The sequence below is a fragment of the Aplidium turbinatum genome, chromosome 6 (genome assembly GCF_918807975.1).
Source record: "Aplidium turbinatum chromosome 6, kaAplTurb1.1, whole genome shotgun sequence".
Lineage (NCBI taxonomy): Eukaryota > Metazoa > Chordata > Ascidiacea > Aplousobranchia > Polyclinidae > Aplidium > Aplidium turbinatum.
Genome location: NC_137477.1, coordinates 5,922,789 through 5,948,493, shown reverse-complemented (window position 1 = coordinate 5,948,493; position 25,705 = coordinate 5,922,789). Strand labels below are relative to the sequence as shown.

Genomic DNA, 25,705 nt, shown 5'->3' with positions numbered 1-25,705 from the left:
GATCTATTTTTCAAAAATTTGAAAATAGGGTTTGCAGTAAGTAGTATGTTTCCAAATAATCATGCATGTTTTTCTTTCGATAGTTTCTTCCTGTATCCACACACTTGCGAAACCAATCAACAACGGCAATACCCGTAATACCAAAACCTTTAAACCAACCTTGGCTGCAGGTTAAAAATTTGATACAAGATGAAATAAAATATTATTTTGCTGTTGTTGCAAAATGACGGTGATTACTTTGAAGAAGTAGGTGAGATGTTTCCTAGACTTTCTCGTTTGTAGGGATTGCTTTTCTCGGTACGGCGTATACATCTGAAGTTTCTGGAAAAAACTCATCATGTTCGGGAGAAAAGGGGGCCGGTACCATATAAGTCTGCTCTTTTTTTACATCGGCGCTGTCAAAAGATGTGGGGCTACTGCTCAAATTAGTGGTCACGACATCAATTCCAGAATCGTCGCCAGATGGGGTTAGAGAAGGCGGATCAGATACTTTTCGCTGAGGCGTTGTGCTTTCTGTTTCGTCATTACTTTCTTCTGTTTTCGTGGAACGACGAGAAAGGAAAGGGGAGGGAACGCCAACCTTTGGTACCTCAGTGGCAAAATGATATTTATCTTCGGGAGCCGATGATTCAGAGTTTCTTTTTCCAGATTCAGCGGGATCTACTTTCCTCTTAGAAGTGGAAGGAGGTAGATCAAAGATCACTGTTTCGTAGGGGTTGTCGTTGAAGTATAAATCTCCAGTATCAATTTCCTCATATGGATTTGAATTGTGAAACCCTGGGTTCTTTTTCGATGGAGATCCGCTGGAACGATCGCTTTGTTTTTCAATAATTGTCTTCGAAGGCGAAGAATCTTTTGCAAATTTGTATTCGTCCCCGAAACCCATTTTGAACTTGGCGTCATACGGAAGAGTCAGGTCATTCATTTTTTCATACTGGTCACCTGAAAAATAACAACATACATGATTCAGAAAATCCAGCATTTATTATTTTCACATAACTTGAACTGAAGTGATGTTACTTTATTATCATGCAGACTTTTCACGTTTCAAAATATAGAATGATAATCAGAAATTTGTGTAACGATTTTTTTAAAGATTTGGTCTACAAGAAGCTTAAATGTGAGCAATTTGTCTGGAAAATATTTAAAAACACAAACAAACCAAAAAATATGTTTCTACATCGTTATGGTTAGCGAATCGCAACTGCTCGCTGTACTAGTGAGTGCTCAGCCTTGTGCTGATAGCCGGGAAGAATGCCTCTTTCTTCACAAACCAAAAAAGTTGATTATGATCATGATATAGATACAACAGGCTGGGCCTATCTTGAAGGAAATGCTAAGACTCAATATACAATTAAAGCTTTAGTTTGAGGTCAGTACAATATAACAGAGCTAACAACCCTGTTCTACATTTACTTCTAGATTTGTGTGGGCTTTGTCCTACGCCAAAATCAATGGTAGCTTCTTCTACTCTTCTTTGAGGACTCCCTGTTGGAGAGTTTCTTTGAGATGGGTATGACGCCGAAGTGCCGTAAGGTGCCTCTCCATACACGTTGCTATGGACACTAGGTCGGGAGGTTAAAGCTACAATACAAAGAGCATTTTAATTACGTCATCCAGAGTATAAACAAGTTCTTCTGTGGCGATAGGCTCTTTGCACACCTAACAATGCTACTAGTTACATGTTGAAGAGTGCATACAATTGATAACTGACAACACAATCATCGATAAAATACGTATATAGGCCTACCCAGTGTACCTACTGCACGGAGGAGGCCGGGAGGCCGAAACGGTGTGCCACTGTCTGCAGTAATAGCCTATATTTATTATATGATATAATATAAAAAATATAATATATAGATAATTATATAATAATAAGTTAATAACACAAAAAGTGTAAAAATAGTGTAGCGTAAATACTCACAACAGAAAACATTTGTTAATCGGTGAAGGCAAGAATATTTTCGTAAAAGCCTACTCTTACCAGGTTATAGGCTATGAAATGTAGGTGAATTTAACTTTGGTCAAAATTGTTCAAGTACGTAAACCATCTCAGCTGGTCAATCAAAAAAGGGAGACTCATCATTCAAATGTCCTTCAGTCAAAAACTTACACCAACAGAACGTAGTCTTATGTCTAAGGAACGTTACCCAAACAATCAACAAAATCTTATTACCATGACAAGACGGTTGTGTTTCCACGAATAGAGGGTTTATAAAGTCTTCTGCTATCTTGCTTTTTTTTATTGGTGTCTCTTGATGCGAGCTTGAAGAAGAAGAAGAAGACATCTGGAAAAGCAATAAATAAATGTTTGATTAGATCAAGGCAAGACAAAACTGGTTTCCATTTTCGACTATGTAATGGATGGACAGAGAGAGCATTTACATGCACACCAAGAAAGCAGTTTATGACGTTTCAGCCTTTCGTACAGTCAACTTGTGAGCCTACGAAAACAGAGAAGTTTAAATCATTGACACAGATCCGGTTACCTAAGTAGCAATCTAACGTTTTGGTTGGTTGGTTATTGAATCTTTATCCTCGGACTGACTAAGCCTTGTTAGGTTATTCCTGGTCGTTTCGCATACTTGTAGACGTGGCTTTTGCCGCATGGCCGATTACCGAGATTGGTAGAGCGACGTTTTCGATTGTTAAAATGTTGTTGCCGTGGAATTATTCCATCGATTAGGTGCCGCTGAATGGAGAGCAGTCCTTAGAATACTTTGCTCAAGCGCACATCCCGAGACTCGAACCAGCGCCGCTTGATCTTGGAGCTTTTCGTTCACAAAGTCACGCGCTAACCAACTGAGGTATCGGGGTGGACACTGAGCTATTGGGGCGGAGTCTTTGCTTCTAATTGAGAGCTGCAAACTATTTTATCCATTAGGTATTAGGTACTCTAAATAAAGAACTATTCTAAACAAAATGAAATGCTCACGCCTGGAGTTGAATCAACATCACTGGAGATTTTCATTATGTCTTTGACATGGTAAACAAGTAAGTTAGTTGAGGAAGAAATAAGATTATCAATTAGACAAAAAAGCAATGATTTGTTTGCTATCCAAGCATTCACTTACCATGGCTTGTTCTGAGTCATGTCTTTGGTTGTGAGTTTCTGCGTTTGGATTTACAACGTAGTGGACTTGAAGTTCTTTTCGAAATTTTCTCTTTCTCCATACAAACGCGACAATTAAAGCAATAAGAAGTACAACCACAACTGGTATTATGATGTACCAGAGATTGAAACTGCCTTCCTTGGTGCCTTTCACTGCTTGGGGAGTGCTAGGAGGATGGGGAGTGCTAGCATGATGATGGGTACTATCAGGTTGAGGAGTGGTTTGTATAGTAAATTCAACAATTTGAAAACTGGGAGTGTTAAAAGTAGCCCCACCCAAGCTCAGGGATAGAACCGAAGAAAAGATAGGATCGAGTTCTTGTGTCAAAGCATTAGGCGCTGAAAAATATAAAAATGTGAAGTTAATTAACTCAAATTTGGTGACACTTGTAATAACAAGCCTTTCAGTTTTTGGATATTAGAATTCAGAAACAAGTCACGTGTTTTCAGCAAACCAGGTACTATAAAAGAAAATTTAAAAACACGTTTATCTCGATAAAATACGACAGTCAGCAGGGTCGTTAAGAGGATAATTTGGGCCCGGTACCAAAGAGACTTTGAGGTCCCAAATGTAGACATTCCTGCGAAAAACGTACCATATTCAACGAATACGGGGTGGTTTCTTTTGGTTCCCGTTCCTCTTGGAATGATTAGGGGCCCTTAAAATTACCTCAGGCCCTGGTTCAAAAGTACGCTTTAGACCACCCCTGACAACGCGACTGACAGTAAGTATGTAATCTAACTTTATAAACAAACTTTAAAAGCTTCTGGTTCTTTCAATTAACTTTGTATATGGCTATTATACAAATCACTTCAGTACCTGCAGTAGTGTTGGAATTGGTGGTGTTAGAACTGGCGGTCCGATTCAATTCCTCTTCCAACGCTTGAAAGATATCTAACGCTATGCGGATAGACTGGTCTTGTGATGTCACACTATCCTGAAAATGTTTACAGTTTAAGAATTTAGCCTTTGTTTTTGAAGAAATTGTAAGAAAACGTATAAACAATTCAAAAAATAAATGAAAAAATAATATAACCATAACTAGAAAAAATAATGTTATAAGAAGTTATAGCAACAATATACAGTAGAAGCAAAAAGATAAACTTAACAATATGTTAATTTCAAATACGCAAGCAATCATGAATGTCAACAGTTAGGCAATATTAGCTAGCAGCTGCGGCATCTCCGATTTTTAGCTTCATAACACTTTTCATTCGTTTTAGTGGAGACTAAATATAGCACAAACAAGATAAAAAAACTGGCAAAACAATTCCTTACAACAGCAATTCCAACTGTCACGTTGAGATCATTCTTCTTGTAATAATCACAATGAATTGTCGCGTAGTTCGAGCGGCTTCGGTATTGTGGTAACTCTCTCACTTTCATGCAAAATTCATCAATCGTGGTCCCCTGCAGCGTAATTAACGTTATCAATGAAAAGATTTTTGCAGGAAATTATGTAAGAAGTACGAAAGTTACATAACGATATAAAACTTAGTAACACTGAATGATAATAACAAAAAATGTGGTAAAAAGCATCTTTATCATTAAGCACATAAATACCTCTTGTAATTTCGTTTGGTCAAGCACGGCTTGTATAACCGGGCATAGCTTTGTGCTGTTAAGCTGGTTGCTTCCGATCACTGTAGACGACAAAACGAAGAAGGTTAGCGTATGTTTAAACAAATTACGTTTTGACGGAGACACAAACTGAACTCTTCAAGCCTGGAACCAGACTAGTTTGTGCCACCGTCTACGGTACTATGCCTATATAGATTGAACCAAATCTAAAGCTACCTCCGATGTCTGAGCCATTCAGTAGCATGCTCAATTGTAAGATGCAAAAACTGGCTATTTCTACATTAGCAGTCATGTGGGATTAATTTAAACTATTTAACCTTAAACATGATTGAAAAGGTATTTGCATGAAATGCCATTAATCAAATCAAAGTTGACTGAAATTGGGAACAGTTTTTTTTAAATGTATCCCGTTTTGCTATAGTTTCTTTAGTTGGCTTTGTATTTCTGACCGTCACAGCGAAAACACAACATTTCAGAAAAGCAGGAATTTAGAAAAAGGTAAAAGCGACAAAATGCAAACGTTAAGGCGTGCTTGAAATCGAAATGGGATATTAAGTTGAACAATTCGGCAACACCTACAGACAGGCGCGAATCTAAGAGTTTTTTTCGGGGGGGGGGCTAGAAAATTTGAAAATCAATTAAAAAGAAAGAAAAAGCTGAACAGATATGAACAATGATACTACGACATATACGATATGCTAGAAAATAGACATTAAAACAACCATTTTCATCAATTGTGATGCCGAGGGACTAATATCAGCTGTTTAGAAGCATATCAAACCATTTGATGCGGAAACATACAATTTTTCACAAAATTTCGGGGGGGGGCGGGCCCCCTGGCCCCCCCCCATAAATCCGCGCCTGCCTACAGACTCTGTAAACGTGCAAAGAACAGTGTGGCGTTAGAGTACAAACATGTACATCAAAATAATAAACAATGTACATCGAGTGCAAACATCTTCATTGGAAAAAAGTAATTTTAATTTCGGAAACACACCTCCAGTGACAAATTCATTCAGACACTTGGAGTACCAACTGCAGTGATGTTCTTCGTAGTCACTGATGCATGACAAAGTGATACACGTGACTTTCTTGCACACCCCCACGTCGTAATGCCGGTACTGGCACGCTAAGCCGGATGCGTTATGTCCTGTGAATATAGATATGGTTGAAGAAAAGCTTCTATTTATTGTGACACCTATAGTAGATGAAATAGTTCACACAAAACAGCACTACAGATAAGAGCATATATCAATGAATTGAGAGAATGGTAGGCTACGAGTTTATGATCTGTCTTGACCAAACCGTTGGAATGTATGTATGTATTACATACAAAATGAAAAAGGTACAGTTATAAAATATACCTTTGTGGTAAAGTGCCAATATATAAGCATAGTCTTTATGTCGTAACATAGTCTTTATTTCTTTGTTATCAAGCTGGAATTAAGAATTTGACAAAAATACGTCATTTTATTTTATGCAAAAAAATTTGTTTTCACACGAGTCAGTTCAATCATAGCTTATTCAAAAAGATTGAACTGACTCGTGTGAAAATAAATACGTTTGCATAACAAGACATGTAACCGAGTCGCTCATATCAATTGTTGTTGTGTTGTGGATTTGACACATATCAGAAGGTACTTCATGTTCTTGATCATTTTATTTTATCACAAAAATTAGATTATATGAATGCAAACTAATCTTTTGGAAATACAGATTTTGAAATGTATATCACGTTACATTCTAGCCAAGTTTGTGACAATGTTATAACGAGAGGAAAAGAGTAAGTAAAATGCAAAAGCTGAAAGTTATTTTTTAAAATCATTTCAAGCCATAATAGAAAATTCATATCAAAAATATAGTCACAAGCCATTCACAAGCCCATTTCGGCCACTGCTACACCACTTTCCTTTTGACACTAACTTCTACCAAAGTAATCTGACTACAGACTAGATTTAGAAACTTACCATGGTAAAGAACTTCATCGATCAAGTTGTCTGGACAGATGCAGGTCTCAGAAGTGCAGTTGACGATTGGAGGATTGTAAGCTGTGTACCATGGAAAAATAATAAAAACTTCAAATTAATATTTACTACCATCTGTGTCATTGTATTTTCAACAGCCAGAAACATTTATCTTGAGATGTTGGATCTGGATTTGAAAAACAACAAAACTGAAACGACCTTGCAAAGTATTGAGTGAACTCGTCTCTGCAAGAATATAAGATCTTGAGGATAGACAAGTTCAACGAAAACACTTCAACAACAACAACAAAAACTTCGCTCTGTCAATCCAGTAACTGGTCCTACGTTAGTTGGATAAAGCCTCTACAAGTATACGAAACTACCAGGATTGAGCTCTCTAAGTAGCTTTCTCAGTCTGAGGATTAAGATTTTCACTACCAATTAAGCATCAACCTTTGCTAAAATAGTTTTGTTCGGGGTTCCATTCAAAGAAGTCGCAAATAGACTAAACTTATTGCATTACCAATTTGGCAAAGCTCTCCTTCAAATCCTTTGTGGCAGAAACACAGAAATCCTTCATCGGTTGAGACGCAATCTCCATTATCTCCACAATCATCTCGTTCCACAAGCTGGGGAATCATCTCACCGTTGACAGTGAGCGTGATGTTTGAAGAAACAGCACAGTTGTCCACATCTGAAACAATTGTTTTGCAAATAATGAGCCAAGGGTGCAAATTTAATCTTGCATGAAAAAAAAAGCTGACAAGATGTTAAGATGTGTAAGAAGTACTTCCTTGATGAAACGAATAAGCTTTGAAGAACAAAAACCTCTGTAGGTGGAGTTGAAGTTAGTTATTGAGCGTAGTGTTCTATTATTGTAGTTGTTCTTTATTGTATTGTTTTTAACGTTTTAACCCTTCTACCTTTTTCTGGACTGCTATGTTATACCGGTACCGGTAACAAGAAATATTTTTCGCTTTTGGGGTCGGCAATAAAACATGAAACTGAACTGAACTTATTCCACTACAGTAGATGATGCAGCTTACGTTTTGCACATGTGCGTCCGTAAAAGCCTTTCGAGCATGCGCAGATTGCATCTGACATCAAGTCAGGATTGGCCGAACATGACGCGTCATTAAGACATGGGTTTGTGACGTCAGTACATGGATCGACGATGTCATTACATTCATTGCCACCGTAACCTGAAAATATGAATAAAATGTTAAAGAAACGAAGATATACGTGTGGTATGGTAAAGTATATATATGACAATATATTAAACTAATAGATACGAAAACATTACTTCAAGTGTTTTTCCATTGACTAAATCCATATAAAAACACAAAAATAGCACCAAGAAAACCTATGCAATCAAGCCAGCCCACTTGAAGTGTCTATAGTTTTTCTTTTCAGTTCGCAGCACAACATAGAATGTTCAATGTTATTTTTCGCTAAAGTCTTAAAAAATGTATCATAGTTTTATTTTTCCTTGCATTTACCTGCCAAGCAATCACACAAGTATCCAGAGTTGCTGTTGATATGAAGACACGACCCTCCATTTGCGCACGGCACTAAATCGCAAGGATCAAATGGATTTTCACAAAATCTGTCAAAGTAAAAAAGCTGGAGTTGCTTATTGTGACATTTGATGATGATAGAGTATCAAATTAAGAAAACATTGCTTGTTGGGGGAAAGTGAAAACAATCTTAAATGGCACCAAGTCCTTAAAAACGTAATTAAAATGATAATTGAATGCCGGTTTCATTACCACACTTTGGAAGACGATCAAAAATTTACGAGTGTATGAACATTTTAGGCTAATTACGATATGGACGATTGCAGGACAAAATATGGTATAACCAGAATTTAAGCATTTGATTAAAAAAAATTATCAGCGGCATGCCACATTTACCTGATCTAAATATAGACACAGTGACATATGAGACGTATACGCTTGCTTGCAACTAGTTTGCAAAAACTGTTAAAATTTCAAAAACAGATTAGCAAAAACCGGTACAAACCGGATGAATCCCACCACACTCGCACTACTTTAATGGTGACCACTGGCTAACGGTGACCACTAACAAGTAACAACTACTCCATAAAGTTCACCAAACTTTTATTAAAACAACATATTATTCTTATAGGCTACAGTAGCCTATTAGAAAGAATGATGAAATTAACGAAGCACTTATGTAGTAGGTTTGCAAAAGTTACTTTTAAACTATTTTATACTCAGTACTAAATTAACTGACAATTGAACTCTTTTTGTGTTGAGTAAACACCAAGTTTTACAGTCATCTTCATGCTTTCACAACACACGAGAGCACAAAAAGCAGCAAAATGTTCATAATTTTGCTGCGTTTAACCCATGAATAGCAATGACAACCATTTCCTCGACATTTTAAATTAAACAATGCTTGAAAAGGAAAAGTAGGCTATTTTAAGGCAAAGAAACAAGCGTTTTTATATACAGTATAGTTCAGTTGATGATTGTTTGTATTTTGTTGCTTTAATAATAGGAAACGTTGGTAACAAAAAATAATAAAAAGAACGACTTCGTCTTAAAAATAAGAAGTTGTAAGCCCAAAAATGATACCAATTTGCATTCTTTCTACCTGCCGGTGTTGTAAGGGCCACAGACACATTGGAAAGATCCGTGAGTGTTGTTGCAGAATCCGTCGTTCTGACACAGTGAGTCCGAAAGTGAGCACTCGTCAATGTCGATTTCACAATATTTGCCTTGGAAACCCTGAAACAAGACTATTTTGCTCAAACCATGGATCAGGTAGATTCACACTTTTAAGAGCAGTAAAGCAATAAATATAATAAATTTTACTACAACGTTATGAAAAAAATAACGCATCGCTGAGTATAATATTGTTTTTAATGAATGGAACATGAAATCAGACGAAACTGGAAAGAGGCTTGTGAAGGAGAATGATTCATGGAGTACGCTAACTGAGAATCGGAGTGGACAAAAAAAGAGATGACTAAAACTGGTAAGAGATGACATCAGTGCAGAAAAACTGGATAAAATCAAATCTACAACGGGGAAGCATGAGGAAGAGACTGTAAAAACGGTCAAACCCCCTGCTAGCAGTAACTAACAAACGCTTGCCTATCCCACTAAAAATGGAACATTTGGATGATAACGATCAAGGAAGAAGAATAAATCGACCATTTTGAGGTGAATAACTTTTTTTTATAAACTCTATGTTTTTTTATCATTATAGACCTACAACATAGAACATTTTTGCATTCCCCGAGGCTCAGCAACTAAGCAAGGGACCTTTATCATGTTGTTTTTTGATATGTTATTACAAATTACATAAATTCTTGAATATGTCGTGTTGTTTTTATCACAACACTAAAAAGTGGGGCAAAATTGAGGGTCGTGAAAGAATCTCTTTGTAGCTATGTTGCAAACAACCTACCACGAAATCAATAAATAAACAAAAAATATAAACAAAATTGTTTTTTGTTCTCAAAATTATTGAAACCTGTCAATCATTGTCATTGTGACGTTACGGTGACGCAATGCTTGACAAACAACGGTAATTTGTTTATTTTTAATCAGATTATACCACAAAGTGAGGGGTGTGAGTGATAAGTTTACTGATAAGAAATAACAAGCTTGAAAATACAGTGGAAACCCTTAACTGGTGGCAATACCAACAAGAAACGAGCTCTGTCAATATATGGTGATACGTGAGTGAGCCTAATGCAAGAAAAGTATACAAATTGGTTTACTAAGCAAATTTCTAAAATACTAAAGTAATTATTGAAGTTTGCAGTTATTAGCATGTTGATTTATCAATAAAGCTGAATAGGATAAGCTAATTCTCTTTAATGTTGAACTACCCGATATCTCTGTGACTACGTGCAATTTTTGCAGGGATAGTTTCACAGCTGAGTGTGTCGCTTCATTTGCTGCGCGCCTAATTTCGAACGTCTCATAATGAACCAAATAAAGCTTTAAACAATGCAAACAATTCATTTAGAACGCAATCATGAAAAAAATTTGCATTTCGCTGCTTTGCATCATTTCAGGTTGTTCATATTTTCTATTTTGTTTTAAGAAGTCGCTCTCCAATGACATTATAATTAATCTGTGGTCACAACAGATTAATTATGATTAGTAAGTAACATTTTTAGGACACTCGAGTCAATACCAATGAACACAAAGTGTTCACAATGTGTCGGTTGCTTCTTCAGTCGCTTTTTCAGAAGCGTTTATTAGCCACACTTTCCACCGAATGACCACGTTGTTGAATGAGGCTCACACGGTTAAGATTTTTATCTACAAGTGGTATGTGAGGTCCACACTGAGGAATTCAATCAAGACGGGTCACGTTTATTTTTAACCAATAGATCGTCCCAGATTTCGTTTAAACTTTACGTAAGACAGACGCAGTTTCTCATTACTGAGATCAAATCAGTCGACCTTTGACATCAGGCGCATCGGCGATTAGATTGTGTTATTATTTGATTATATTAGATTAGATTTGTTTAATAAGAAAAAAACAGCGTTTTTAAATTAATAGCCTTTTATAATGTATAAGCTACAACAATAAAGGAGTTTGATTGAAGCTTTTAAGTGTTCTGCAGAAGTTTACATTATTCAAACGCCGTCTCGCTACATTAAATTTCATATCAACCACATCTATCAAAATATTAGGTTGGTTGAAGATGTGTTTGAAACTTTTTCGTTGTTCGTTTTGCTGATTAATTCTTCTAGATAAGAAAGAACCAAAAGAGACAACATCTAAATTAATGATAAATATGTGACTTTTAGGTATACACTGTCAAGTTTTGGGTCAGATCTGATCAAGTCAAATCTGTCCGAAACATTTAATTGAAATTCTTTCTAATACAAATCTTTCTAATACACTTCAAAAATTCGAGTTAGTTAAATATATGTCAACAGAAATAATACGTTGTGATGACATACAAAGCAAGTTAAAGTTTAAAGTAATATTACTTTATGAACTGCATGGCCACCTGGAGATCCGGCCTGATTTGTCACATTTTGCAGATTTTGATTACAGCTACTGCTAGTGCTTGACTGACATTTTTTGAGATGTTTTTACTTTTTGCGGTTTCCTAATGACATAAAACTTTTTTGTTGCCTTGGGGAAGTAGTAGCAAATGAGAAAAAGTAAGTTGAAAAACGCAAAATCAGACTGTTATTGAAAATTAACAGTCTGACTAAAATCTTCGAAATCACATTTTCTTTGTTTTTCAACATGTGAGAATGTTAAAACCTATTGTGTCATCTGTAGAAAAGAATAAGGAAAGCGAAAAAATCTAATTATTAGAAAAATGTATTTAAACGTTCGCCCAAAGTTAGAAAAACCTGGAAATTTCTGCAAAATGTGACAAATCAGGCCGTATCTTTAGGTGGCCATGTGAACTGCAAATATTTAAATGCATACAAGACAAGAGAAAAATTGATACGTCTTTCAAAACGTTTTTCAGCATTTATTGCATTAAGTTAGACCATTAAAGAACTTTACCGCTTTAAAATCACATTCTTTTCTTTTGTATTTATATTTCTTTCAAGATACTGATTGACAAAATACAATAAAGCTGCAAAAATTGAATTCATACAAAAATGATACGTTTAATCTATTTTTGTTTCTGAAAGCTTAACTTACTAAATGAAAAGGTACAGTAGCCTACATATAAAAATCAATCATTGGAAGAGCGTTGCGTAGTAATAAATTTTGTCACTGTCAAAGTCTTCAGTAATTGGATGAAGCAAAATACCTGCGCACAATTGCAATAGAATCCATGAGGAGCAAGAACACACTCTCCATCGTTGATGCAAGGAGAGCTCTCGCAAAAGTCCACTTCGGTTTCACATCTTGTTCCATTGTATCCTCCCCTGTTTCATAAAATAGCTATTACCTTGCCAACAAATTTGTCACTTTTTTACATTGATTTAACGTCTGCAGTCATCAAATAAATGCAAAAACAGACTGATTTTGATCGGAAAGGCTCAAGATCATGTGACATGCCCACACGAGATAACGGGTGATACGGTGTAATGGTCCAGGAGTTACTGCGGTCCAAAAGTTACCGTGCTGGTGCAGCGTGGCAGTCTAGAAATGACGTCAGCCCACAAATGACCAAAGCTGCCCGGCGCTTCCAAAAGCAATACAAAAACAAAAAAATTACAACTAAGTTTAATTGAGTAGTTGCTCTCAAACTAATGCAAACCTTTTCATTTAAGATTAATTAATGCTTAAAATTGTCAATGCAACTTTTTGAGCAGTAGAAATTTCAATTGTTTTCATGAGAAAAATAATTCATTATATTTGGCAACCCTGGTAACTCTTGGACTGCGGTCACTCCTGGACCGTTACACTGGACACATTAAAATAATTGTGTGCTGGAGCAACTTCATTCAAAATTAGTTTCAACTGAAATTATTTCACAAAAAATATATAATGCGGCTGAAAGGTAACTTGAAAACAGCTGAACAGTAGATATGATAAAATCAGCCACATTTTCAACTGGTTTTAACACAAACTCGATACACGACAATGGAGTCAGAAAAAAAATGATTATCCAATTAAAACATGATTTTTATAAGTAGCTTCATTAACAATCACATCAATTAAGTCGCCAAATAAACGCTTCAAGAAATATAAATGTCCCTGCAAAGGCAGTTGTAAGAAAATTGCAGTTTTATGAAAATATTGAGAAAAAAAAACGTTTCAATACTTTTACAGAAATAGTATGCTGCAAATATCCTTATTTTAATAAGTATTCAAACTACAAGAGTAGCTTAGCTGCAAAATGCACCCAACACCACACCTGCATACACAAATGGTCTTATTTTCATGGTAGAGACATCTTGCTTCATTCAAACACGGATTTTCTTGACAGCTTAACCTCTCCAGTACCCCGGTGTTGTTTCCCGGGATGTTGCATTGGTCCCCCATGTAACCATCGGGACAAAGACATCTATTAATAAATAGATGATAAGATACTTAACATAAAACCAAACGCAAATAGTTTTTAGACAAAAACGGCGATTTAAAACCTAATTTTGCTGCTAAAACGTTCTCTACTCCTAAATTTTCTGGATTTTAAACCACAAAGAAGAAATTGAAAAGCAGAAAACAGATCATTATCAGCAAAAATTTCCCAAGGTGTACTTTTGCTATATTAGTGAGTTTTTCTTGGAAGACACGTAGAGCCAGGTGAATTTCTGAGCTTGAGTTTGGTGCAATTATCGGTTTATGATTTACCAACAAATATTTGTTGATGTACAGTGCCATTGACTGTCATTACACCTTCGTTTAGTTTAACAACACAAGTCCGATGAGTTTGAAATGTCATGAACTCAGTTGCGATGATCGCTTTCAACTGATTGAAGTGTTTCGTACCCTGACAGCAATCAACCATTTTTTACATTGATTCAACGTTTGCAGACGTTTATAAATGTCAATGTAAAAAAATGGTTGCTTTGCTGCCTGAGTATTTGTGCATTAGCACAATATTGTACGTGAACTGTTTTGTTTTCAAAAAACATTTCTCAAGGTTTTGTGTATGCCAGGAAACTTTCAACTTTTTAGAAGTTCAAAAATGTTAAGCTGCGGCTGACGATGTGGATTTAAAGAAATGAGAGCATTTAAAAATACTTCAGAACTTTAAATTATTGTTTTAAATGCAAAAAAATCTTAAATCAGCTTTCTAGTTCTACAAGAAATTCATCAAAACTTCAAACAATAACAAGGATATTTTATTGGTTAATTTTATATTTATTATTGATATTATTACTAAGATTATTGATGATAGGGTTAGTTGCTTACATATATTGTCTTTTCAAGCCAACGCAAGTGGAGTTGAAAGGACAAAGGTCATCTGGTTCAAGTTCACAAGGAGTGATAATTTCTTCGCAAGTTTTTCCTTTGAAACCAATAGGGCAGACACACATAAATTGCTGTAAGTCAAAATGCTGTGTAAAAAATTATGCTATTTTGACGTTTCTGAGTTTCAAAATACAGTAGCCTATATTTTTTTTTCAAGGTTTTCAATTCAAGGCTGTGCAGGTGTGGGTATAAACGTGTACATGTAAATGAATTGTGATGTTTGGTAACAGCCGTGGTGGGATTCTATACGCTCCTACCGGTTTATGTGAACTGGAGGCGGGTTTGCGGGAAGAGCGTTTATTCTCCTCAACATTTACTAGACGTATCACGTATCCTGTGGTGCAATTTCTTTTGTAGTTATGTAGTTTCTATTTTCCTAATTTAATTTATTTTTAGTCTGTCTGTCTGTTATCACAACTGTTGCTTTCAATCGCTGCGTATTTTTTGATGCTTATAATCAGCAAGCTACCTTCAAGAAGTTGAAATTTATTGCGTTTTTATAAATATTTTCAGATTCCTGATGATGACATCAGTTAAGCCGAAAACGTTCCTGTTAAAACTATCTGTAAATATGTAAATTATATTGTTATAATGCTCAACCCTGTTGTATTGTCGTGTCTGCCTGTGTTTAGAACTAGAAAGCAAACTCTCCCCCGAAACTATATTGTAGGAATTTCAATGACCGTACCGAATCGATTTTAAACAAGCGCATGTGTCTATATCTACATGCATATCACGTCAATATGGCCTGCTGGTAGTGAGAGAACGTGTTGTTAAGGCATGTGAATCCATCCTACCATTGTGAACTTGCAACAATTATAATCCATTACCGTTGCAAACTTCTAAAATAGTACTGCTATTTGCAACTGACACTTTGTAATGCTTAGAACAAAACCTTCAGGTTACATAGTCTTTATATGGACATAAAATTGGCAAATTTTATCACATAGTCTAAGCTCATTGCTCAAGCAGGAGGAATTGCGTTAGGTCTTACCTCAACCACATTTGTGCTTCCACTAGGGTCTACTGTTGTTGCTAGGTTGTTTGGATCCACGACGCAAACTCCATCATTTGTGCAAGGCTCGGAGACACAAGGTGAGCCCGCCTCGTGTTGGCATCTACTCCCTTCAAACTGCGCAGTGCAAGAGCAACTGAAAGAATATTCTTCTTCATTCAGAACGCATTCTCCATCTAAACAACAAAAGATTACGGGTTCAAGTCCCGTCAACTGTGTCTACCAAGTGAAGTTTTTATTGGACTTTTTACGGAGCTGGTAATACTTTCAAAAGTATTACGAGACTCAAACGTTTTATTTTTAACATTGCGCTTATTTTTGAATGATTTTATTCTGACTGAGGTTGCAATACAGATGAAGAACACTGATATCATATAATCGAGATTTCTAGATCGAGTTTTTATATTTTCTCACACTTTCTCAGGGTTTGATCATACATCACTAAATTCGAACAAGACTGTTTTAAGAACGGCCATTTCATCCGATGTTTAGCTGTGACACCTTATGTGTTACATTTGCAAATGCTGTTATAAGTTAGCAGTTTGAGTAAGCCCCGTTTGTTTAAGCCTGGTCTACACTACAAAATATTTTGAGCTGAGCGTGGCTCATTCTTTGTTTATTTAACACAAAGCTTCTGTCGGCAACAGCGCCGCCGTCAGCCTGAAAATGTCTGGTCATCGCGAGCTTTTTTTACGCTCTGGAGAGATTCGCTTGACCAAGGTTCTGGCTCAAAATTTAGTTTGAGCTCTGGTCTTGGCATTTTGTGGAAAGGCAGTTTCAGTTTTTTGAAAGCATGGTACTCTGTTTCAGTTAATAGGTTAGTTGGTGTGTGTAGATAAAAATTAAAAGGTTAGATTTAAAAAAAGTCTTACATAGTCTTAATTTGTTACCTTTTCTTTTGTTGAGGGTGGCTGCTCGACTAGAAGACCTTCCAGGTCACTTCGCAGCCACCCGTTGCAGTATCCATACATTCTACATTATCGTTTGTCTTATCCGACTTTCCTGAATATGTGTATTTATACTCGCAACAAAAAATAAATGTCAATCAATAGGCCTACTTAGCTGTTAGTTTGGTTAAGGTGGCACTTCACTAGGCTTTTGGTATGATTAAAGTTGGCCTTCCAGCTAGTATGGTAGATCAAACTATCTTTAGCTGTTGGTCAGGTTCAGGTAGCACTTCACCAGGCTTTTGGTCAAACTTGGGTTGGCCTACCTGCTAGCCTTGCATTGATTGCAGGGTTCAACTCAACAAATTATAGGATAGCTCTAGGTCTACAATACTATTCTGGATTATTTTCAGTTGACCTATTACATTGTGTCAGCACAATGATGGATAACCAAGCAAAAAGTGACGTTGTTGGCGCTTGAATGCACACGGTCGCAAGATCAAATTTGCCAGTGTAGACAGTTTTTAGTCAGTCAAGGCTGGACAACGCAGGCGTTTGCGCTTTTCGGGCTTGTAGTGTAGACCAGGCTTTAGACTTAGAGCATGTGTTCTGCAATGGTGTCGTAAAAAACAACAAGTAGGATTGAACAAGTCTTTGGCTAACCGTTTAAGCAAGGACTGCTGACGCATGGACTGATTCGGTTTTGGCAGTTCCTTCCCTCATATTCCTCTGTGCAGTCGCACGTGTAGAAAGCAACCCTGTTGTTGCAAGTCCCGTTGTTTTGGCATGGTTCATTTTCACACTCATCGATGTCTTCATCGCATCTTAATCCTGAAAAAACGTTTTATTGAAATGTGATAACGTATTATGTATGTTTTTGTGCACAGTTTGAAAATACCTATCTTTGAATATTTAATTAAATATAAGGAGGAATTAGATCTCAATTTAATGCCCCCAGTATGATGCATTGAGGCTTCATTTTTGTGACAATTGTGACAACATAGGCCTTCTGTTCTGTACAATTGTATACATTATTTAAAAATAATACAATAAACTAACAACGGAACAAACTCTAACGTTTTCGGCAAAACTCTCTGCCCTCTTCAAGCTTGGTAGTTACATTGTTAGATTCCTGATGAAGGCAGAGAGTTTTACCGAAAACGTTTGCATTTAATGTGTTATGTTAGTTTTTTGTATTGTTCTTTGAATAATGCCATTCAATTCTATTAAGTGAAAAAAATATTTGAATCAATTTTAAGATATTAACGTCTACCCTTTAAAGTACGTGTTAATTTGAAGAGAAGGAGACATTATTTATGGTCTCCGTTAAACACGTACTTTAAAGGGTAGACGTTAATATCTTAAAATTGATTCAAATATTTTTTTCACTATATTTAGATGCTTTAAGTATCTGCTTTACGTGGATCCCTTGTGGACTTTACGCCCATTCAAGGTTAAAAAGTGTCGCAAACCCCCTCTTTTTTAATTCAATTCTATTAAGTTGTTGTCTATCATCTATCTATGGTATTTGAAAACACAAAACTTAATATTGCTTCATGTACCTTTGAAACCAGCGTCGCACAAGCAAGAAAAGCTATTGACAGCATTTTCGCAGGTTCCATATAGGCCACAGTTGCTGCTTTCACAGTTGTCTATTATTTCGTTGCAAGTTGCCCCTTCATAACCGTCATCACAGTGACAAACGAATGAAGTAGGCGTAAGACCGGTTTTCTGCAAACAAGTAAATGTTTTGAAGTTAAAAAAATTTAAATAGTTTAGCTTAATAAGATTTAGGTGTGTTTTTTGAAAGCACTTTGAAATGTAGGACTATTTTCAGAATGATTATTATGCATGGCTTATGCCATTGTAAGAAAAATATAAATCAATACTTCTTCTGTCCAAGACAAAAAAAAAAAAAAAAAAACTCTTTAAAAAAATGCAGTTGCTTTAAAAACTACAAAATCAAACTCGAGGAATCATCATGACAATGAAAAAATAAACCGGAAAAAGTTATAACTATTGAAATGAAACAAGTCAAAACCAAAATCTGTAGTAAAGAGATTTGAAATTATCCCCAAAAAGTTGTACTGTAGATTACAAATAAATTCTGAATGACCGAGTTATGTAAGTGACAACAAAAGTTAGTCATTTAATGATAATAAAAAAATATAAACGAACTAAGTAAATTACAGCTTGGTGGGAAGAAAACGTAAAAAATTAATTGAAAGAGAAGAGAAGAATTGAGAAATTCGGTGGCTCAGGTATGACCTTGCAGCCTGCAATCAATTATTTTCAAACCAACAAGTCAACAACTCCAACGAAATCAGTACAAAAATTCAAGTGTTGTCATTTTCTTCTGAAAAATTGAACAAACTGTCACGTTTTTACTTTCCAGATTTTGACTTTGGCTTCACGGTTCATGTTATTCTTGTAAACATCACCTCTTAAAATATCTCTTTGACAACAGGCAACACTGGCGGTAAGTTGCAAAGATAAAAAACATCAAAACATTTTCAATTAGTTATGGCATTTTGAATGCGGTGGCTTGTGAAAGTTTAAAAGAAATATTGTAAGTAGTTGTTCAACAGCTGCTAGACGTTATGTGATGATAATGTGCTGAAGAGTCTGTTCATGTCGTTATCTCAGACAGCAAATCAGCTATTTCTTAAATTGATTTAACGTCTGCAGACTGATTTGCTGCCTGACAAAAATGGTTGATACTTGGTTGTGTGATAAACAGAAAATTCATCCAAGTATGCTTGCTGGACGACTGCAGAGGTTCTTGAAAGAAACCAAATCTTTCATAAACGGAAAAAAGTTCTGTTGGTATCATGATGATTAAAGTGTAATTTACCAATGGGCATCATCGTGATTGTGAGCTCAGCGATGACGTGGCTAAAATAGAGAGCATGCAGCCGCAGAAGACAGTTGACAAGCAGCACACTTTCATAAAAATTGGGACATGATTTCTGGTACTTACCTCACATGTTCCGACGTTGTTACAAGGGTCCGGAGTGCATGGATCGAATTCTGTAATACAAAAATACCGTTAAAAGGATTTAAAAACTGTTATTTTATTATCGGTCATGAGACTCGGCCAATTTTTTAACCCAGAACCCTTAAAACTATGCACTAGTTTCTTTACCAAAGCAATAGCCTATCTATACCCATCAATTTGCCTACGACTAAAAAGATCGCTCAATGCAAAGCAGAACAGGCTTATTCAAATAGAATTGAATTAAAGGAACAATTATTGCAGGAAATTGCTTAAAGAAACGATTCTTAGTGGTCCTATTCAGCTGAAGCAAGCTACGAAAACATTTCAAATTGGCAGTGATTGAATTAACTTTAGACAGGACTTTGTTTGGTCGTCTGGTTCCCTTGTCTGTTCTAGTGCCACACTTTGAAGAATGGAGCATCGGAAAAAACATATTTTGATTGATTGAAGGATCAACTCGCGGAAACAATGTAAAAAAAAATTTTTTGAAAAGGACAAGCGTGATTGCAACGGCTATTTTTGAACCGATTACTCATCCACGTCACCCAAAATACTACTCGTAGTAACCGGAAGTGTGTGGCGTGATTTTGGAGCGTTTTGATTGGTTGAAAAAAAAACACGTGATCATCATGCTTGTTGTAGTAAAGACAAACGCAGCAAAAGGGCATGAAGTAACCATTCACAAGAGTATAATTTAACCTGCTTTTCAAATGATAAGTTGAGCACAATTTAAATTAAGAATTCCGCATCTCAATCAACGAGTAGCTTGCCAAGCAATGACTTGCTTTCCTGACAGGCAGCTCCTAATTCCAAACTTATTTGAGCTTTTCAACCAGCTCAGTGGCCGAGTGGTTTCGCCTTCGGCTCTGGTGCAGGTAGATCTGAGATCGATTCCAGGTCGGGTCAAACCGAGGACTTTAAAAACGGTACCGATTGTGTTCTATCCTGCATAGCGCAGTGAGAATGAGTCGGGTAATAATGTGATAACATCGTAAACCTGATATAAATTAAAAAAGAGCCCTGTCGCTAAAAGACCTTAGCTGTTGTAGAGCGACAATAAATAAAACCATAACATTATTATTATTTGAGCTTTTCAATTTTGCAAAAATGGCTGTTTTAGAGTAGGCTACACTTACAACACACCGGATGAAAACAAACTTTTTTTGAAAACTGATAAATCCGCTTCAAACGTTTCGGTCATCAATTACGCAAAGAATTGGTCAAACGAAAATTCTCAGTAAAAATGCTTTGAAGCTTTGAGTACTGGACACTGAATTAGTAGTTCAAGTTGCTCGAGTTGTTTTTTTATTTAATAAAATTTTTGTTTGTTTGTATTTTCAAAAGTGATAACCGCTCTTGACTTACCGTGTTGGCAGCGTTTTCCTACGTATCCCTCTCTGCAATGGCAATGATAATCCATGTGCAGATCTTCACAGACGTTAGTATTTGCAGCGACGCAAGGGTATGGTATGCATTGGTTCGGGTCTAGGTAAATAAAAGTGGAAAATTATTTACAAAGAACTTGTTATTAGGCATAGTACTTTAATGTTTTATTTCAACAAAATTCCACACAAGACGTTGTGATTCCGAGCCTACCCTACCCTCAACAAAATTGCTCCTTTTTACAGTAGGCTACATTGATTTCACTTGTCAAATAACCTACTCTATGGTGTATATGTTCTTTCACATGATTGATAAAAGTATAAAATGTAAGAAAATTAGATGAAATACAAAATGTAAACAAGTTTGTACTTTTTTATTCTAAACGTTCCAAACATTCAAAAAACTCCGATTCATTGACGGATTTATAACCATAGCAATGTAGCACACTGCACAACTGCATTTTTTCGCAGGACAGCAATAGACGTGTAGGCAACATCACAAATACTTTTATTCTCATACGAAAATACGTCTTGTTTTGCCACTTTCTTAGCTGCTCTTTGTATAAAAGAGACAAATGAATGTTATGCTGCGTAAGCATTTTTATCAACGGTGTTGTAAAATCATTGGAATACCAAGTTACTTTAAATAAACTTGTCCAGACATTCTCGTGGTTGTGTTCAACGCAGATGCTACAAAGATGTCGTTAGGACACCATCTTGTGGTTGTAGTTAATAATGACCGCAATGCGTTGCAGTGGTCAGATTAAGGTTTTCATCAAAGGACTTATTTTGACAGTTGAGCCTTTGATCGGCGTGTGGAAGTTTTTTCATGGGTGCGTTGACTCATATGACTAATCAATTTGTTTAACGTATCCAAAACAACATTGCAGCACAACCTCACGTTGAAATATCTATCAATAAAGAAATCACAAGCAAGATTAATAAGACAGTTTTTAACTATTTGGTTAATACTACTTTGATTGCTACACGATTTTGCTGTAGCTACTTGGTCGTAGTGAGCATAGTATGGGCATAATCGTTATTGATTGACAGGGAAATAATATAATCAATGAAACTGCCAATGTTCGTGATGCCGCAAAACAGGCAACGTTCACATTTCCTGCAAACTCAGAGAAATAAAATTCCGCGATTTGTAACGGTCTTTTACAGCGATAAAGCTTTTTTGCTTTCATAAAATAATTTTATTCCAGTTTATGTCTAGCATCAGTAGCGGATCCAGGAAGGGGCGATCGCCCCCTTCTCTCCCTAAAGTACAGAAAAGTAATTATATTCACGACGTCTCTGCAAAGTCGAATTAGTATTTGTTGAAATCGCTCTTCCTCATATCGCTACTTGCTCGATCCGTCCATGTCTAGCATCAAAGGTATGCCGTTGGTGTGTGACTCAAACAAGTGTGTGCACAGTGGTTTATATACAACATCTAAACTTTATCCAAAATAACTTGCACAATTAGGGACAGCCTCGCCAGAAGACTCAAGACATTTTTTTTCTAATTTAACAAATGTTATGCTTCTTATAGGCTGAATAGGGGTGGGCCTACTCAAGTTATTTTAAAGCAATTTAAGGTTTCTTGTGAAAAACAAGCTTGCAACGAGATGTAAAGAAATTGTTGCATTGGAAATTGACCCTTCTATAGTGGAGCCAGCAAAACGAATTTCCTATCCCGCCATGTATTGGCGCTATCGTTAGCAAAACAGCAAAACTCGTAATGCGTACAAAGTGCAATGCGGTTTTGTGTCTTCAGCAACTGTGCACGACAAACTTTATCACAGTTGACACCTGGAGAGACGCTTATGAAATGTTGACAAAACTTAATTTCTTTCGACGTTACACAACAATAAAAAAACACTTGCAATCGAGAGAAATCGCTTCGTAACTCATCAGTTTTAGTATTAACCTCCTTCAACAATTAAAGTTCATCACTTATTGTGCGTCAAACTTAGCAGTTTGCGGTTTCTGTTTGTACGGTAAGCATTCCATGCTTGTGGGGATTCTGCAGTTGCTGACAAAAAACTTGCAAAAATCGCCAAACAGTCATTTGTTGAATCATTAAGTCTGTTGTTCGAAGCCTAATTCTCCCACGTAGGTAAATCTATGTAAGTTAATGAGATTTGTCACAACTGACCTACTTTCATTTTTGTTATGACAACAATTTCCGATTTAACATACAGATCGCAATTACATTGTGATAAAAAGCCTGCACTGAGTCTGTATTACTGTATGTAAGCTATAAATGTATTTAGTAACAATAATGGGAAATGTTTGTAAAAAGAATGCCCCAAGACAGACACTATCAGATGGGGTATTGTGAGGTAGGCCCATAGGATTACTAGTCGAAGCTCACAAAGTCGGGAGGGAACCGTTGCCATAAACAGAAGAGCCATGAACGATGTCTCAAAGTTTTTCCTGCTGCTCTCAATCAAGAGCCACACAAGAACCAAATCAATAAAAACTTTTCATTGTAGGGTATAAGACAACCTCAGTTTGTCTTGCCGACATATATTACAGATAGGTTTAGCTCGTGGCAGCAATACAGAATAATGCAGGCCCGGATTTAGGGGGGGGGCAGAGGGGGCAGTTGCCCCGGGCCCCCCGACTTTTGAAGGGCCCTCATATGTGGAAAAAAATGTGATTTTGTGTTATTTTTTCCTTTTGGCCTTTAAAGTTTCTGCAAAATGCTGTGCAGTACTGGACTGATGCTACTGAAGACGTAGAGGTGGTTTCTCGCGCCGTAGGCTTGAAAAAATTTTTTGCACGGGGGCCCCCCGATCTAAAAGTGCCCCGAGCCCCCCTATCAGCTAAATCAGGCCCTGGGATAATGTAATGCCAATACATGTGGTTGCTATCAATAGCATTGACGTTATACCTAGATAACAAAATTCGTCATTTTTCTGTCTGGGTATGTTGGATTCATTCTTCAGCAGATCGTGTTCACTTTCAGTGCCAGCAACATCACAATCGGATGGCGCGATATTTTGTGAATTATGATTGGCTGTTACAATTCACGTGACTATTTGATTATCATACTAATTATGGTCTATCCAGCAATAGCCTAGAGTAACCTTTTCTTTCGCAAAGTGATTGATTTGTGGTTTTTAAAAGCAAGCGACAAGATGGAATGAATTTATTTATTAAAAATTATTTAACTGTCTTAATTTCATGGAAAATTTTACCGCTCATTTTCCGCTTTTAAATTTTTACTAAGTTTTAAAGCCTTCGTTTTTTTGCATATTCATTTCACGTTGTAATTGATCTTGGAAACTTAGTTCTGTATTTCAAAATGACGTCTTTCGTAAAACAAGCCATACATGTGCATCAAGCCGGGTTATATGGGCATTGGACTAATTCGAGTTTGCGTGGCCCTGGTTTAGGTAGTATCTGTGTCTCGTAATTAGATTACCTGACTCAAGGACGGATTTAGTTTCACCACAGTGTACTATTTTAATTAGATTTTACATTAAAAATTAAATAATGATATTTCGTATCTTAAGCTTCGATCAACAAATGAGAGCGTGACATGCTTATTACTGGTAAAGGTGAGTCCCATACTTGATCCAAGCATCGGGGGGTGAGAAGATAAGGTTCTCATTATACTAAGCCTTCGGTATTAACGACAGTAGGGTGGCCAGTTCCTTTCTCTCGGCCGCTTTTCCTTCAGCAACTACGCCCACCCAATTTATTACACTCTGAGTAGAGGTGAGCGGTGTTTTTTAACAACCAGCTTTAGGCCGAGGCCCGAGAGTCAAACCAGGATTGCATGATTGGAAAGCGAGCGCCTTATCCGCTGCGCCATCTCATTCTCACAGCCTTGTTATTTATTGTTGTTGGTAGCAATGTAAAATCATATCGCGATCCAAAAAAAGAGAATTGTGTTTGAGCGAAGTGTAAGTATTAGTCGACTACTACACGTCTAGATGTTAAGTGGGAAGCATTCAACCAAGATGCTTAGCAGATTAATTCTGCTATAAAAAAACTTTTCGTAATTAAAACTGCCAATAATATGGTAGTGGCCTCACTGACGGCTTTGCGCAATTGATGCTATAAATAGACCAAGAAAACGCAACGCATGCAAAAGAATAAAACAATTTCGCAAAAATGGATTATGACTACTTAGAAATAGCATCACTGCTACTCGCGCAGAAAAATAACATCAATAGATAAAATGCGATTGCTTTGAGAACATTATTGTCTGTTATGTTGATTTTCAAATAGTCGGTTGTTTTTTTGCATGCGATACAACATGGTAAACAAAGGTATAATAATAATCACAATGGCTATTGACAACAGATTTATTGATTTAAACAAAAGTATAAGAAATTTTTCACAGAAACCTAAATTTGAATCGAAATGACCTATTTCGAAATTTTGACAGATTACAGAATATTTTTGGATCTGAAGAATTAGAAAATCGTTTTGCTTGGCATTTACAAAGAAACAAAATTGATTTTCTTGTATCGAGATAAAATAAAATGAAATCTAGACGAAACGTTTTGTATCGAAACGAAGAAAAGTTTCGATATTTCGAGAAACTTACTTTTCAAGCAGCCATGTCAATCATATCTTAACAAACGCTTATTTCTTCATGCTAAGAAACATGCAAACAGAGATGAATATTTTAGCATCTAAGTAAAACTTTTACACATATGTCAACGCTTAATTAAAGGTGAAAAAACCCAAGCACCAATCGTATCAATTTTAGATTTTTAGCTGCATTGTCGTAAAGTCAACGTAATACTGTAATAAAAACAATTATCTGCTGTCTATTGACGTGTTTGAAGAAAGCAACAATTGAAAGGTGGAATGTCAGTTAATCTCACCTGTCTTCACTATCCAATATGCTTCCTGTAGTACAAAGGA

At 36.3% G+C, this 25,705-nt stretch overlaps 1 protein-coding gene across 1 annotated transcript in view; it reads right to left on the bottom strand.

Annotated features, from left to right (window-relative positions):
* The window catches only part of LOC145771843 (uncharacterized), a 34,881-nt gene continuing 9,176 nt past the window's right edge, over positions 1 to 25,705 (bottom strand). The window contains exons 7-28 of the mRNA XM_082583576.1: positions 25,666 to 25,690; positions 20,811 to 20,930; positions 19,428 to 19,477; positions 18,010 to 18,178; positions 17,111 to 17,278; positions 15,540 to 15,736; positions 14,486 to 14,616; positions 13,485 to 13,634; positions 12,432 to 12,549; positions 9,278 to 9,411; positions 8,158 to 8,264; positions 7,705 to 7,860; positions 7,182 to 7,352; positions 6,662 to 6,742; positions 5,692 to 5,844; positions 4,677 to 4,756; positions 4,392 to 4,523; positions 3,933 to 4,050; positions 3,075 to 3,451; positions 2,177 to 2,288; positions 1,417 to 1,584; positions 1 to 942 (exon numbers count right to left, since the gene is read on the bottom strand). Of these exons, the coding sequence (XP_082439702.1) occupies positions 263 to 942; positions 1,417 to 1,584; positions 2,177 to 2,288; positions 3,075 to 3,451; positions 3,933 to 4,050; positions 4,392 to 4,523; positions 4,677 to 4,756; positions 5,692 to 5,844; positions 6,662 to 6,742; positions 7,182 to 7,352; positions 7,705 to 7,860; positions 8,158 to 8,264; positions 9,278 to 9,411; positions 12,432 to 12,549; positions 13,485 to 13,634; positions 14,486 to 14,616; positions 15,540 to 15,736; positions 17,111 to 17,278; positions 18,010 to 18,178; positions 19,428 to 19,477; positions 20,811 to 20,930; positions 25,666 to 25,690 (3,597 nt within the window). The 3' untranslated portion in view covers positions 1 to 262. The remainder of the gene's footprint in view (positions 943 to 1,416; positions 1,585 to 2,176; positions 2,289 to 3,074; positions 3,452 to 3,932; positions 4,051 to 4,391; positions 4,524 to 4,676; positions 4,757 to 5,691; positions 5,845 to 6,661; positions 6,743 to 7,181; positions 7,353 to 7,704; positions 7,861 to 8,157; positions 8,265 to 9,277; positions 9,412 to 12,431; positions 12,550 to 13,484; positions 13,635 to 14,485; positions 14,617 to 15,539; positions 15,737 to 17,110; positions 17,279 to 18,009; positions 18,179 to 19,427; positions 19,478 to 20,810; positions 20,931 to 25,665; positions 25,691 to 25,705) is intronic.